Raw genomic sequence first — 16,538 nt, 5'->3', positions numbered from 1 at the left:
CTTGGTGAACATTCATCACATTTTTCACCAATGTAAAGTACACAAGTATATCAGCAACTCCACTAACCCAGTGATTTCCCCGGTGTGAGTTCACGGTATTTTTCATCAACTACAATTCACTTTGGAATACACCAAATGCACTTGCTTGGTGATTTCCTCTCTGAACAGTCACCATGAAATTCACAACTTGGTGAACGCCAATCCAATCCCCATGTTAATTTCACTGATGTTTTCACCATGTTTTCATGGGGTGTAGCTTCCATTCACCAAGGAAAAAGTTGGTGATTCACCGATGAATTTTTTGAAATTTCCTACTGGGATGGTTTCAAGTTTAATGCTATACGTATTTACATAGAATATGCTTTTATATGCTTTGACTTGAAGGTTACGAAATTTTATATCATATGATGTCATTTTAATCCTTTTAATTATGAATGTATCCTTAAGAACATAGAAAGGTTAGAAAGTAGTTATTCATACAATTATTTATTGAACGATTGTTATAAAGGGTGATTTTTTAAAAACTATAAGAAAGTTTTTCAAAAAAAATCATGAAATCTTTATTTGATTAGATGGTACCGTCCACATTATTTAATGTTTGAAGATTATTGTATGCAAATGTTGACCTTGTTTGTGCCTCAAAAAGTCCATCCGCTTAGTCCAACTTTAGCATAATCTTTCCAACATTTCGGCGGGCTTGCCTGTTTAGACAAGAGCTTTAACATAGCCCCACAAAAAATAGTCTAAAGGCTTTAAATCGCACGATCTAGGCGGCCAATTCACCGGTCCCGAACGTAAAATAATATGTTAACCGAACTCGCCTCTCAATAAGTCCATTGTTGCGCGACCTGTGTGACATGTGGCACCGTCTTGTTGAAACCACATGTCATGCATCATCTCACGGTAGCACGCACCATTCACAGTTACGTTACAATGCGCATCGTCTTTGAAGAAGTACGGTCCAATGATGTCACCGCTGGATGCATGCTAGCTCTTGCAATGCTTCTGGCTTATATTCACTCCAAAATCGACAATTTTTGGCTTATTTACGTACGTATTGAGGCAAATTTCGGTAAAAAAGTGAATCTTTTTCCAACTTTCCAAGAGCCCATTCACCAAAAATTTTACGTTGCAGTAGTGCTTCAATTCTTGTACCAGCAGTCAATTTTTTGAAAGGCATCACACCTAAATCCTTCCGTACAATTTTCAACGTTTTTGAGTAACAGAGGCCCAATTGCTGCGAACGGCGACGAATTGATAATTGATGGTCATTATTAACACTGGCCGATACAGCTGCGAAATTTTCTTCAGTTCGCACTCTACTGAAGTGTGTTGATGGTTTAATATCCAACAATGTAAATTTGATGCGAAATTTAGTAACAAAAGCCGGAATAGCCACTTCAGTTCAGCGGGTCGATTAAACTGACCATAAAATGGAAGAATCGCGCGATGAACTTTGTTAACAGGCACGCATTTTGAAAATAAAATTCAATAATTTGCAAGCGTTGTTCGTTTAGAAGAAGGATTCATGGTTAAATTATAGACCAAACTGAAGATTTTTGAAAGTGAAACAAAACGCGAAACGCGAAACAGATGACGCGTTTGAACCAGTTGCAAAAAGAAAATAGGTATAAAATCACCCTTTATTAATTTTCTAAAACAGAATGCCTCATTTTATTTTTTTTTTTTTATTTTTTAACTAAATTTACAACTCATATGGTTGTCATTGAAAAGTATTAAAACTTCATGGACGGGATATTGGAAAGAATGTGCTGGAAAAATGTATGTATTAATGCATTTTCGTTAAAGATGGAAATTGTATGTATTTTTTATAGCAAATACTAATAATAAATTCCTTTTTGAATATCATACGGACTGAGCTAGGTTAGAGGTCCAGAAGCCTCGGGGCAGTAAAGAAGCGGAGCCCAACTCACCCCAAATTATTTTCAAAATAAAGTAAACCATTTTTTTTGGCTCGAGTTTTTCAATAAATAATTTATTGTGAAACCAAGTAGATTCCTTTAGTAGTGATTTTCGAGAATTCGGTAATAAAATAGTTCCGGTGATTGATCTGTTCCATACTCCTTTTCCACAAATTGAAACAACTTATTAACAATACTAGGCTTTAAATCATCCAGATACACTTTCATCAATGTCTCTGTTGCAGCGTGCAATTTTCAGCATCCATCTTTTCGATGTGATTCAGGAATCCAAATATCAAACGTACAGCTTCATAACACACAGTCACAGTAAGAGAAACGGATACCTGGTCAATCACAGGGATGAAGGCGATTACTTTGTTTGCCTTGCGTGAAAGATTTGATTCTAGTATTGCCGATTCAGGAATCATTTTCAGGTCTTGCAACATCTTGTTCGTAGCGTTGAATCTCTCCAAGATATCGTTCCAAAATATTACAAATAAAGCGGTTTCGAGACCACTCATCTTCTGTAGGCAGTGCGTTGCTTCATTCCTCACGATGTCTTTTTGTGATCTTTAATGAAAGATATGCTGGTTAGAGCTACTTCGATTTCCGAATAACCGTTGACTAAGGTTTTCGTAGTTTCAGCTCGACAAGAATAACGAGTGTCGCTGAGCTTTTTCAAGAATAAAAACTGGCTGCCTTTCTTCTCCTTTTTCAATCAGAATTCGGTACCACTCTGTACTGGCTGTGAAAAACTTATACAAGTTCCGCACGAAATCAAAGAATTGCGATGGACAAATTACCAATTAGTCAATAATAATTATTTTCCCACGAATTGAAGAACACCGATTCTTTATATACAGCAAATAATTGTCGATACACGGAATTTAATACCAGACCTCCAAGGTTGCGGGCCCACTCAGCTTTAAACGATTGGGGTACTCCCTAAAGATGGGTAGTGAATTAGAAGTTCTTCTTATCAGGGCCATTCGAGATTTTGATTTGTTACTCATTGCCGGATTGGAGTGAATAAATATAAAGCATTGATTTCCTCCCGGTTACCCCCCCCTTAATCCGGCACTGCCTACGGATATGATTCTAAAATGTTATTAAATTGGTAAAGAAAATTTCTTTTTAACGTCCCAGTAATAGTAATTTTGATTTTTATAGAGATGTATTTGCGTGTGTGTGTATGTTCGTATGTATTAATAATAACACAAAAAGATACAGAAAAGACAAAAACAAAAAAATTAATGGGTGGTTTTATTCTCATAGCAATTTAAGAAAAATGTTGGTTAACCCAAAATATCTTATGGACCAATAACGATAGCGAATAATAACGTTTTTGATATCTGATAAAATGTTAATAAAAATCAAATTCATTTTTAAAAATATAGTTTTCAACATTCAGTAAAATTTCAAGAAAGACCAAACTTTTAGTTTTGTCACAACAAAAAAAAAAAACATATTCATTAATAAAACTTGGTAAAAATTATTTTTAACTCAAATATCTTTTGAAAATATTCGTTTCAAGCTACATAATTGTATCTCCTAGAAAATACTCTTTTCGACAAAAATTAAAATCTACAAAATATAGTAGACAAAATTGATATTCGATTCTCCAATGCTCATGAAGAAATGATGATATTGAAGGTACTTCAAAATAATTTCATTCTGTGTTCAATTTTCTTAAAAATCTGTATTTGTTTATAATAAGAAATAAAACCCTTTCTCGAAATACTACTAACATTGGTAAAATTCTGAAAACTTTCTTAACAAAACAGGAAAACCTACAAAAACAACCAAAAACTGATATGAAATGGTTTTCGACTCAAGTATAGGGAAAACAAAGAAAGATATTAACTTCAAATTATTTATCTTACACAAAATGTTGTTATTAATATTTTGTTAAAGATGTAAGCAAGATAAATCGACAGACGGGATGGGAAGTTATCACTTTGGGTCGCATCGCAGCGTCTTTTGTGACCAATTGCTTTGACAAATTGAAAAACTTGTTCAAATATCCCACATGTGTTCCATTAGGACTTATATTTGCTTACAGTGTTAGTAAAAATTTAAATTTTTCTAAAAATTTTAGGCAACATAAGTTTTTGCCTAAAAGCTTACTAATGTATGGATAAAACAATCTCCCAAATTGCATAGAATTAATTAGAAGCTATGTTAATTGTTATTTCTGTTTTATTAACTTCCCATAGGAAGTTATTGTAATGGGTCCGATTTGTCAAATTGAAAATTTTGACATTTCTCGACGTTTCAAGATCCCTAGAGTCGAAATAAAAGATTTTTAGAAAGATGTCTGTGCGTGCGTGTGTACGTACGTTCGTACGTCCGTACGTCCGTACGTCCGTACGTTCGCGACGTTTTTTTCGTGGTCCATAGCTCAAGAACCAGAAGAGATATCGATTTCAAATAAATTTTGTTATACAGATAATAAGACAGAAAGATGCAGAAAGGGCTCTCAAGAAAATTGAGTGGGTGGTTTTTTTACCATAGCAGTTTGAAAAAAAGGTGAAAATTTTGGTTAACCCTAAATATCTTACGAACCAAAAATGCTATAGACTTGAATTAAATTTTATATAATATATTGTAACGTGATACCAAACAAGTATATTTTTTAAAAAAAATCAATATAACGGTTGTTTTTATAAATCAATAAAACTGAAAAAAAAAATTTGTCACCTCCAAAATTTTACGACTGAAATATGATTTCATCTCCAAAACAATTTTGTGCAACGAATAATAATGTTTTTGATATCTGATAAAATTTTGAGAAAAATCTAATTGACAGTTTTTTTACAAAAAATAAAAACCTAAACAAAAAATTAATAAAAGTTGGTAAAAATTGATTTTCGACTCAAATATTTTTCCAAAACTTGTAGATATTGGCTTTTAACAACTTTTATCTTTCAACAAATATTGTTGTCAACATTCAATCAAATTTTGAAAAAAATCGAATTGACAGTTTTTGTGCAAAAAATTAAAAACCTAAAAAAAATTTACCAAAAGTTGGTGAAAATTGATTTTTGACTCAAATATCTTTTCAAAAATTTGAAATATTTTCTTCAAACTAATTTTATCTTATAAGAAATATTGTTTTCAATATTCGATAAAATTTGGAAAAAAATTGACAGGTTTTTTACAAAAAATAAAACTTAAAAAAAAAACAATACTAAAACTTCGTAAAAATTTACTTTCGACTCAAATAGCTGTTCAAAACTTAAAAATATTGGCTTGAAACTTATTTTATTTCACAGAAAATATTGTTTTCGATATTCAGTAATTTGTATATAAGAATCCAACAGTCCGTTTTTTCATTAAAAAAAAAATCTACAAAAAATAGTACGCAAATTTGGTAAAAATTGGTACGAGTATATATATCGACAGACAGGATGGGAAGTTATCAGTGTGGGTCGCATCCCAGCCTCTTTTTTACTGATTGGTCTTTGTGTTGTTAAAGAGAACATCACTCCTTTTTTCGAATATAGCAAGTTTAGTTTGGAGTTAATCCGAAACCATCTTATCTTAGGTAATTGAGTAAAAATTTGAAGATGTATTTTACTTGAATATATTTTCATACAAAAAGTTAATGAAAAGTTCTCAATTCCTTAAATCTTTCAGGCCCAACATCAGAATTTCACGGTTAATTAAAAGAAAACAACACAAGTCTGAGGTGTTAATTGAATATCAACATATCCTTGTTGTCCGTAGTACGTGATATCTCCGCATATAACATCCTCCATGAAAACTCCATCACATTCTTTTGTCATTTAGTACCCATCATATATGAATATTCGCTTTCGCTCATTTCGTTTTGTCTTTCATATCCTTTTTGCCAAAAGGGGCCACGTGAATGCCGCCATACTTCCGTCATAAAGTGAATATAAAATGACAAAGGAACCTTTTATTCTGTAAAAATAAAGAAAATACAAAAAATTGAGAGTATAAAACACCCAACCCTTCTGCAAACGCAAACGAATGATAGTCGAGTGCAGAAAAATTGCAGATGATTACCTCCACCTACATCCGTCATCACTGGCAACACACAATAGTCCTTTCTCATCTCTTCGCTGTTGAATCCTTCAACAAACTGACGGGTGTTGCGCGGGTGATGATAATAACACGAAAATTGCATGTGGCGTCGTCGTCGGTCGCGGCCGCCTATAGTAAGTTGATCGCGCTGCAGAATCACCCAGTTACACTCCCAAATGGGATGGGTGGATTTTATGGAGGGCGGTGCAGTGGAGTGGTGATGTAAATGTGTAAAATGATGTCCTGTCAGAAAGGCATTTTGATAGGTATGCGTTTGACATTGACGAATCGATGATGCAAAAATAGCAAAATGTCACCCATCGTCATCCCTGCGGAATGCGTCAATATGGATGTGGACTATGTTTTGCAGAAAATATGGCAATGGCATTGTCTTGGCGTTGAGAGTTGATTCTTCTTGCAGGACGTAGATTTTGTTTTCTCCCTTCATTTGTTTATTTTTCTTTTATGTATGTTTTTTTTTTAATAAAAATTTTTCTCATCACGAAAGCACTCAAGTGTATTACTCAACTCCGCTGCTGATAGCAATTTTCTGTTAATACACTTTATTTCAGTTTTTTATTTCTTTCGGTTGATTGAATACAGAACCCGTCATGTCACCTCCACCGACCGCGCGCTAAGGACGATAAGGATAAGCGACTTTATACCAGCGCTTGACACATAATTGCTTGGGCGAATAAAAGGCGACCAATTTAACCTCCATTACGTAAATGCATTTCAAATAATTGCTTGTCGTCATGCCACAGGAGTCCACTTCAATTTGTATATTTCTTTTCTTTTTTTTGTAGTTAACGGTAAGGCTTTGCGGTCTTCAGTGCCAGTCCCAGAGCACACACATGGTATTTATTTTTTTTTAATATGTATTTTGGTCCCCAGGGAGGATATATTGATTTTCAACAACAACAACAAAATATTTAAAAAATATGTGACTATTTTTAAGCGCAAAGATAAGACATGGTGTCAAATCGATAATTTTTTAAAGATTTTCAACTGTAAGGACCTAATATCCTGTTTTATGTCTTGGGAAAATTACACACTTATTTTTGAAGCTATACAATAATAAGTATACGTGTCTACCTATATTAGAGAGTGTCTCACTAATTAGTCCTCCTGCAGTACATCAGGCTCCAAGAAAAGAGACATGAGATGACACAAAAGGACAGTAGGCAGATTGTCCCTCTGGATGTTAAGATGTTTATTTATGGCATTCTTCTACGTCTATGGACATATGGGTTGTGTTATGATCTGAGTTATATTTATGAAGGATATGACTCTGTGTGCGTACCTATACCTTACTTAAACGGTTAAGGGTATTATGTAATTAGCATGGGAAATTTACTTGTTTATGGATCGTTTCATGTTCAATTTGGGTATATTTAGAGTAGGTATATGGTTATCTAGACCTATACCTAAGTGAAAGAAAAATGTGTTTCAAATTATTTTTTATATTGGTAATTTTGGACCATGGGTACTTTCTTCTAGATTTTTTTTTAGGTATGGTTGTATGACATAAGGGAAAGAATACGGTTTCAATTTTTGTTTTTATTTAAAAAAGGAAAGCCTCAAGATGTTTATTTAAGCGTAGATTTTCAATTAAAATTCGGAAAAAGTAGTGGTCCAAAATGGATTCCTTGTGGTATCCTTTAAAAAATGTTTTAAAAAATCAGCTTTGAAGATATAAAGCTTGTAAATTTCTTTGAAACAATCTTCCTAAATTGTAAACGAATGAGCATCAAAAAAATAAAAAGGACTCACATATTTTATTGGAAACTAACTTTTTTTTTACCATACATTTGTGACATTTTCTGTTTCATTTCATTTTGTTCCTCAATTGCCTTCAAGTTAACAGAAAAGATTTTATAATCGCGAAGATTCTCGGAGCATTCGTGGTATTTCTTATGAAACATTAACATCAAATTACAAAAATAAAAATGTATTGTTGTTAATTTATTCCTGTTTTTGTATTTAATTTTCTCACCTTGTGTAGATCAAAAACATCAGAAGTACAATTAATACTTGAGAGAATTAATAAATAAATAAAAATCTTTCAATAAGAACAACTCACATAATATATTAAAAAATAATTCCTTGTTTTTATACCATTAATTAATCAAGCATTTTTAAGACTGATAGGTTGGATAGAAAAAGTATTCCCATTTGATAAGATTTAATTTAAATCATTGAAGACATTAGTATAATTAGAGATAAGTATGTATGTATGTAAGTACTAATAGCCCTTCACTATGTGATTTCATCAATTCACGGGTCAACACGAAATTCCACTATTTTACTTTTTCGTTTATGTCATAAGTACCCATCATATTTGTATTGTATTGTCCTTGCTAACGTTGTTCAAAATTCATGATGTGTTGATGAAAACGTTTTTCTGGCTCTAACCTTTGCTTCCGATAACTGGGGAAAAAACTTTTACAAGTATCCAAAAGCTTCTGAAGTCTCATCCAGTTTTTTTACCAATTGTTTTCCGCTTCATCAATAGGCTCAAATTTAACGTTTTGTTTTCCGACACATGATTCCGTTCTCACAGGCTATGACCGTTGAATAGTGTTTGGAATCCGCTCTGAATTCCTTTTAGCACAGATAACACGGATACTTTTTATATCCACTTTGTAATCCCCTTAAGTTGAGAGTAAAAGTCGCAATACTTTACAGATTCAAGCAAGATTTTGACACTCATCATTTTCTTTAAGATGCACTGAGTGAGCGATTGGAAAGGACGGATATTTATTTCTGTTGTGTAACAGAAAAGCTTTAAAGCTATTATATTCATTTAATCGCTTAATTAAAAAGAGGCTGGGATGCAATTTTTACCAAATTTGCGTACTTTTTTTGTAGATTTTATTTTTTATGAAAAAACGGACTGCTGGATTTTTGTATAAAAAATTACTGAATATTAAAAACAATATTTTCTGTAAAATAAAATAAGTTTGAAGCCAATATTTTTAATTTTTGAAAAGCTATTTGAGTCGAAAGTAAATGTTTACCAAGTTTTAGTATGGTTTTTTTTTAGAGTTTTATTTTTTGTAAAAAAAACTGTCAATTCCGATTTTTTTCAAAATTGTGCTGAATGTTAAAAACAATATTTCCTATAAGATAAAATTAGTTTGAAGCCAATATTTCAAATTTTTGAAAAGATATTTGAGTCGAAAATCAATTTTTACCAACTTTTATTAATTTTTTTTAGGTTTTTATTTTTTGTAAAAAAAAAATGTCAATTCGGTTTTTCTCAACATTTTTTAGAATGTTGAAAATAATATTTCTTATAAGATAAAATAAAATTGAAGCCTAAATTTCAAGTTTTTGAAAAGATATTTGAATCGATATTCAATTTTTACCAACTTTTGTTAAATTTTGTTTAGGTTTTTATTTTTTGTAAAAAAAACTGTCAATTCCATTTTTCTCAAAATTTGTCTTAATGTTGAAAACAATATTTCATATAAGTAAATATTAGTTAGAAGCTATTATCTCTAATTTTTGAAAAGATATAGGTTTTTATTTTTTATAAAAAAAACTATCAATTAGATTTTTTTTCAAAATCTTATCAGATGTCAAAAATATTATTTTTCGTTGCACAAAATTGTTTTTGAGATGAAATCATATTTTGGTCGTAAAATTGTGGAGGTGACAATTTTTTTTTTCAGTTTTTTTGATTTAAAGAAAAAAACGTTAATTGGATTTTTTTCCAAAAATAAATTTGCTTTGTATTACGTTACAATATATAATTTAAAATTTAATTCAAGTCGCTAGCGCTACGCTACGGACGTACGAAACGTCGAGAAATGTCAAAATTTTCAATTTGACAAATCGGACCCATTATAATAACTTCCTATGAAGTTAAAAATTGCTAACATTCAAAACATCTTCTAGAGTAACTACAAGCGACATGTCTAGCCCATGGATTGTCTTAATTCTGGACAGGACAGACAAAATAGGCATCGTAGGCTTCACAGAGAACGTGAGATGTCCTTAGTTCGTATTTTACGTCTCGAACTTTAATAAATTGACCACATACATATGTAACAAAATGCATCAGCATCATACATACGCTTTCGTGAGGCCACTTTAAGTTTTTTTGGACTTGTAAAAAACTCCTGAGAGTTTTTTATCACTCGAACGCCATCTAGTGGAAATTGATTAGAATTTATAAAAAAAATTAAAAAATGAGTATTATCTTTTTGTTTTGGTGCATAATTAACAGGAAAATCATAGTTTAAAGTTTAGGACAATGAACAATTTTTTGATTTTAAAGCTTTCAAAGTTATTTTTGAAAAACGTGAAAACAGCTCATACTTAACATTCTGATAATACTCATAACAAAAAATTGGTCTTGTGTAGTTAGGGATTCTCACTAAAAAATATAGCAGAAAGGCAAAGATTTTTCTTAAACTTGAAAAATTAATATTACAAATAATATTACAAATAAAATATTACGAACAATTGAATGTGCCATACATTTTAAGACCTTTGAAAACAATTTGCATTGAAACAGATAAATCCTTCTTAAATTTGTAAGTAACTTTTTCAAAAATTTTAGATTTGAATAACGTGCTTTGAAAACTTACACAAATTTTAAAAACCTAGCTTTCAACAATAGTACTATTCTATTTTATAAGTATTAATGATTTGTTTCTAATAATTTTGTGTTTAACTAGAAATACCAAATTCTTTATTCCAAAAACGGTAAGAAGATGCCATTTTTTTTGTATTATTATATGGTTTTGAAGTAAAAGGTGTAATTTTAAATTTAGGTGGTCGCTGTCCACATTTGTACGCTTATGAAAGTAGTACGAACACCAAAAATTCTTCGGAAGCGAAAGAATTGGATACATTCACCAGATCTATTTCAATGCTGATTAGGAAGAATCTTCATATAAAGGGCTATCGATTTGTTTACATACCATTTGTTAACTTTGACTTCGAGAAGTTATTGTTGAAAGAGTCAAAGGGTTTGTGGCACGCAAGAAAAGAGAATGAAAAGATTTTTATCGTTGAATAAGATTATAATAAGGAACACGATAAACAGTTTATGCGACATCATTATATAAAACTAAGGGTTAAACGTAACAATCTTCTGCAATGGTTTGATTGAAAGACTCACGCCAAAGTGTCCCATTTCGCCATTTTTGGAAATTAATGTAAAAACGGTTGTTATGTTGCACCATAAAGGTAGAGGGCTTGGTAAATGGTTTTTAAAATTCCCTTTTCTATGGAGATGGACTGATTCTTCCTACGATATTGCATTAGGGTCAATATCGTAGGTTTTATAAGTTGTTAAACTTGTTTTTTTTTTGTGGATAGAATTTAAAATATTACAGGAATTTTTTAATTCTTAAGATAGAGTTAACGTAAGCAGTGTCAAAAATATCAGTAAAAACAGTGCGTGTTACTATTTTTTGAAGACCACTCGTCATTTTGAGTGAAACTACTTTTTAATGAAACTTATATTATGGCCAAATAAATAAAACAAAAATGAATAAAAAATATTACATTTCTTATATATTATTGTGTAATATATTTGTACAAGAATGGCACGACTAGGTACAAAAAACGAGTATTTTCGGAGAAGAAATCAATAGATGTATATTTTTTTGTAAAATAAAGGTAAATTGTTAAAAATGTTAAACCATATAAATGTCATTCACCGACATTGGTTATCGAACAGTTCGAAAAGTAAGGTAAGGTGTTTTCTCCTAAGATCTCCATGCAAGGTATTGTGACCTCCTTCTAGAGAAGTAACACGGCGAGGAGAGTTTTAAACAACTTCCAATTGATAAGTTGCGAAAATAGATTAACAATCCTTTTTTATATTATGCAAAAAGAAATTTGAATAAGATAAGATTTGAAGTTAGGAATATCCCAAACTAAAAATCAAATATATGTTTTTTCCAAACTCAATTAATTAAAACGGATTATTGTTTTCTATGTCAGTAATTGATTAGACTATTTTTTTAATCACTTTAACTAATGAAGTAAATTGATATTGATCTGTTTCTGTACACATATAGGTATGACTTGTGTATATAAATACATCGATTAAGATTATTTTTGAAGTGCATTTTATCTAAAACCAAAATAAAAATAAAATATTCGAAATTACATCACTAGACGTTAGGGTAGTAACCATAATCAATAGATAGTAATCAATCGATAAGTTATAACTGATTAAAAGGTTAAACAAACAATATCCCTACACCTAGTTTATAATACGAAGAAGAAATCAGACCGTAATTGGTCAGCAGGATATTTAAAATTATGATTTAAGCAAATTAGTCATATTTAAATGGGTGTTATATTATGGGTTTGAAGTAGGGTTACCAAGTTTTGAAAAAAAAACAGAAAATGCATAATTAAAATTTGGGGTAATAGAAAACTATAATTTTTGTTTTGAATTTGATATAAATATAGTTAAGAAAGATGCTGTTCCTGCAAAATGTGATCAAAACCGATAACACCCCATTGGTGCTACATAAGATAATTATATTTTGACATAAGCGAAATTGTCATATAGTTATTGTCGTTTAAACAATAATATTTTGTACAATATGAAATAGGTTTGGAGCCAATAACTTATTAAACTCAATGTTAAAAAATTTAAAGTAATAATTTGTGTAAGAATATTTTTATTAATATTTTAATGAGACAAAATAATTCCAAAATCGATTTCTTTATCGCTGTTAAGTTATTAACTTCCCATAGGAAGTTATTGTAATGGTTCGACTTGTCGAATTAAAAATTTCAAATAAGATGTCTGTGTGTGAGTGTGTACGTTCGCGACTTTTTTCGTCGTTCATAGCTCAAGAACCAGAAGAGAAATTAAGTTCAAATACATTTCAGGCAGAAAGATGGAAAAAGGGCTTTCAAAAAAATTGCGTGGGTAGTTTTCTTACCATAGCAGTTTAAAAAAAGGTGAACATTTTGGTTAACCCTTAATATCTCACGAACCAAAAACTCTAGAGACTTGAATTAAAATTTTTCATTATATATTGTAACGTGATACCAAGCAATATTTTTGGAAGAAATTCCAAATAACTGTTTTTTTATAATTCAAAAAAACTAAAAAAAATATTATTTAGTTCGACAAATTTGTGCTACGAATAGACAGTTTTTTTTACAAGCAAAACATAAAAAAAAATCACTAACAAAAGTTTGTAAAAATATCTTAAATATCATTTCAAAAATTTAAAATTATGTTTTCAAACTAATTTTATCTCATAAGAAATATTGTTGTCAACATTGTTAATATTTTGAGAAAAATCAAATCGACAGTTTTTTAAAAGTTAGTAAAAGTTGACTTTCAAGTCAAATATTTTTTTAAGACTTTAAGATACATACATATATGCTTTAAAAAAATTGTACCTATTGAAAAATATTGTTGTCTACATTCAGTAAAATTTTGAGAAAAGCGAATTGACAGATTTTTACAAAAAATTAAAAGCCAAACAAAAATTAATAAAAGTTGGCAAAAAACTGATTTTTGATCCAGATATCTTTTCAAAAATTTAAATTAAATTATTTTTTTTGTTTTATGCAATATTATTTTCAATATTCGGTAAAATTTTGAGAAAAATCGAACATACAATTTTTTTGCAAAAAAAAAAACCTAAAAAAACAATACTAAAACGAAGTCAAAAATTTACTTTCGACTCAAATATCTTTTTATAAATTAAAAATATTATCTTCAAGCTTATTTTATCTTACAGAAATTATTGTTTTCAACATTCAGTACATTTTTTATAAAAATCCAACAGTCAGTTTTTTCATAAAAAATTTAAATCTACAAAGAATAGTACGATAGGTTGGGCTTGATGGAAGATGGAAACTGGCACACTAAGGTCCAGCTTGATAGCCCATTGTGATACCACATGAATCTTGAGGATTCCGTTTAATCTCAATGTAACCAGTTTGAATCCTCTACGAAATGTGAAAGGCTGTTTATGCTGATATGATTTAGATTGTCTAAGAAGAATTCTCCTAGGTAATTCATGCGTTTTTGAGCCAGAGCAGGTCATGTACAGAGAACATGAAGAATTGTTTCCTCCTCTTCCTCGCCCATACAGATTCTGCAAAAGCCATTTGAGAATAAGCCTAGCTGCGTGGCGTGTTTTCCTATTAGACAGTGTCCGGTTATGATACCTTTTATCGAGCTTATTAGCGATCTGCTTAGAGGAAGCAAGCACCTTGAACGTTTTAAATCTAGTTTTGGCCAGATGTTTTTTGTGACCTGATACGTGGTGATGTTCCACCTGATTTTTGACTTCTTCATAGCGTCTTGCATTAGCAACAGTTTACTGTTAGCGATTCGTATGCCAGTATGAGCCAAACGTGGTAGGATGGGCTGCACTGTACCGTTCCTGGCGAGTTCATCTGCCTTACAGTTACAGAATTGTACGCAAAATTGGAAAAAAATCATGAGCGGTTTTCGGTATCTCGTGAACAATAGAATATATTGACTTTAAATGAATCAAATTCTTCAAATTTGTATTTGTTTGTATAAGAAATAATTTTTTTTAAAAAGCTACTAGAATTTGTAAGAAATAGTTTTCGACTAAAAATCTCGTTAACAAAAAAATTATTTGGAAATCAAACTATTTCATTATATGCAAAATATTGTGGGTAATTTTTACATTTTAGAGAATAATTTACTTGAAATTTTTTAACAAAACACGAAAACCTACAAACCTTTTAAGCAAGACAAATCGACAGTCGGGATGGGAAGTTCTCAGTGTGGGTCGCATCCCAGCCTCTTTTTCATTTTTTTTAATAAAAAATCATTATACATTTTTTTTTTCAATGTGCACCTATTTTGTATTAACACTTTTTTAAAAAGTTAGTTTGTAAGTTCTTTCTGCATTAGTTAATATCTGTTAAACAAATTTAGTTTGAAACTAATTCATCTCACGGTTCTTCAGATATAGTCAACAGAAAAGTGTGCCGAAAAAGGCACATACTTTCACACAAAAATCTCTCTAAAAACTTTATATTTATTTAGGTTTTAGTTAACTTAAAATGTCGATAAATGTCAAATTGGTCCGATTGCAAAAATTTGAAAAATGTGAGCTTAAATAAAAGTTTATTTTGTTAAATCAAAACAGTCAAGACATTTGTATAGAGATTTTTTTTTAGAAAGCAGGTTGGGATCAATTTTTTTTTATTATTCGAGATTTTTTTTTCTGCAAAAACTAAATAATTTTTAAGTTCGACAAAGAAAATTTTCGAATCCTTAAATTGAATTGACGATTTCTTTTGAAAGATGTACATTTTTAACGAAATTACAATTGGATACAATTGAATACATCAAACTATAAAGTATTGTTTTGTTTCTTTTATTCCAACGTACAAATTTGTATATACAGGCACACTTTTTCGGTACTAATTTATGTGTCTGATAAAAACCATTTTTGATTTTCTAACCAACTGATAACTTCTGATTTGAATTATGTTCCACATTGTTTTCAATTTTTTTTAAAACAACTTTGCTTTAGTCACAAGTATGATAAACATCATAGAAACAGGGTAAAGTACCTAACCTATCTATCTATTATAATGATAAAAAATTAAATCTAATTAAAAAGTACTTTTCCAAAAGATCTAATCAAGTTCGAAAATTTTGAAAAATATTATAGTATAAAAGAGAGAAGTTTTGTTTCCAATTTATTCAGTCAGTTTTATTATTGAAAGAATAAGCTCTTGAACAAAATGAAGTTGACTTTGGTTTTATTCTTTGTTGCAGCATTTGTCGGATGTGCATTGAGTGCACCATTGGATTATAGTTGCACACCTGAATCATATGCCGCTTACAAGGTAAGTGCTTTAAATTTGAAAAAAAAATATATACCTAACAGCCGATTTCTTAACCAAATTTAAAAACTAGAATTAGAAAAATTGAGAACTAAAAATAGAAATTTAAAAAGATTTTTAAACGCAGTCAAGTAATCGACCATTAACAAATACATTTTTAGACAATACGAAAATTAATGAAATCTTGTTTTTATTTTTAAGGCACACTACACTAAGAGCTATGCCACCCCAGCCGATGAACAACTTCATTACAATATTTTCTGTGACAAATTGAAAACGATTGACGAACACAACACTAAATTCGAAAAAGGAGAAGTAACATTCGAAATGGGTGTAAATCAATTCACCGACATGACTTCAAAGGAAATTGCTGAATCAATTGGTTAAACATTTACGATCTAGATCGCGTTGCAATCCAATAAATAAATGAAAGCTTAAAATTTACAAACATTCTGCCTTACTTTTGTTATTTTAGACTATCTCAACTCATTGAAAAAACTGCACAACCAATTTTGACGAAACTTCGATTGTTTTTAATTGTGTCTATGTATTGTCCAAATGACAGGACTTTCATGATAAAAATGTCTTAATTTCATGAACTTGCTAAGTTTCTCACAACATTTTATCTTTGCTTCGTTCTTCATCTACTCGTAAACTTAAAAGAGCATTCGTATTTTACAAAAGAACACCTAAGGAGCTTCCCCAGTGTCTCAGGACTTTCCTAACTTTTCC

At 30.4% G+C, this 16,538-nt stretch overlaps 1 protein-coding gene across 1 annotated transcript; it reads left to right on the top strand.

Annotated features, from left to right (window-relative positions):
- The first annotated feature begins 15,650 nt into the window (after window positions 1-15,650).
- Window positions 15,651-16,256, top strand: LOC129942063 (cathepsin L-like proteinase). Its single transcript, XM_056050860.1, has 2 exons — window positions 15,651-15,809; window positions 16,008-16,256. Exons 1-2 carry the CDS (start codon window positions 15,705-15,707, stop codon window positions 16,191-16,193), a joined length of 291 nt encoding a protein of 96 aa, XP_055906835.1. The 5' UTR covers window positions 15,651-15,704; the 3' UTR covers window positions 16,194-16,256.
- The last annotated feature ends 282 nt before the right edge of the window (window positions 16,257-16,538 follow it).

Source organism: Eupeodes corollae, chromosome 1, assembly GCF_945859685.1.
Source record: "Eupeodes corollae chromosome 1, idEupCoro1.1, whole genome shotgun sequence".
NCBI lineage: Eukaryota > Metazoa > Arthropoda > Insecta > Diptera > Syrphidae > Eupeodes > Eupeodes corollae.
This window is presented reverse-complemented; position numbering and strand designations above follow the sequence as displayed.

Coding starts and splice junctions, on each gene's coding strand:
- LOC129942063 (XM_056050860.1), top strand. CDS start 15,705: ATGAAGTTGACTTTGGTTTTATTCTTTGTTGCAGCATTTGTCGGATGT. Junction 15,810..16,007: donor AATCATATGCCGCTTACAAG/GTAAGTGCTTTA, acceptor TTTATTTTTAAG/GCACACTACACTAAGAGCTA.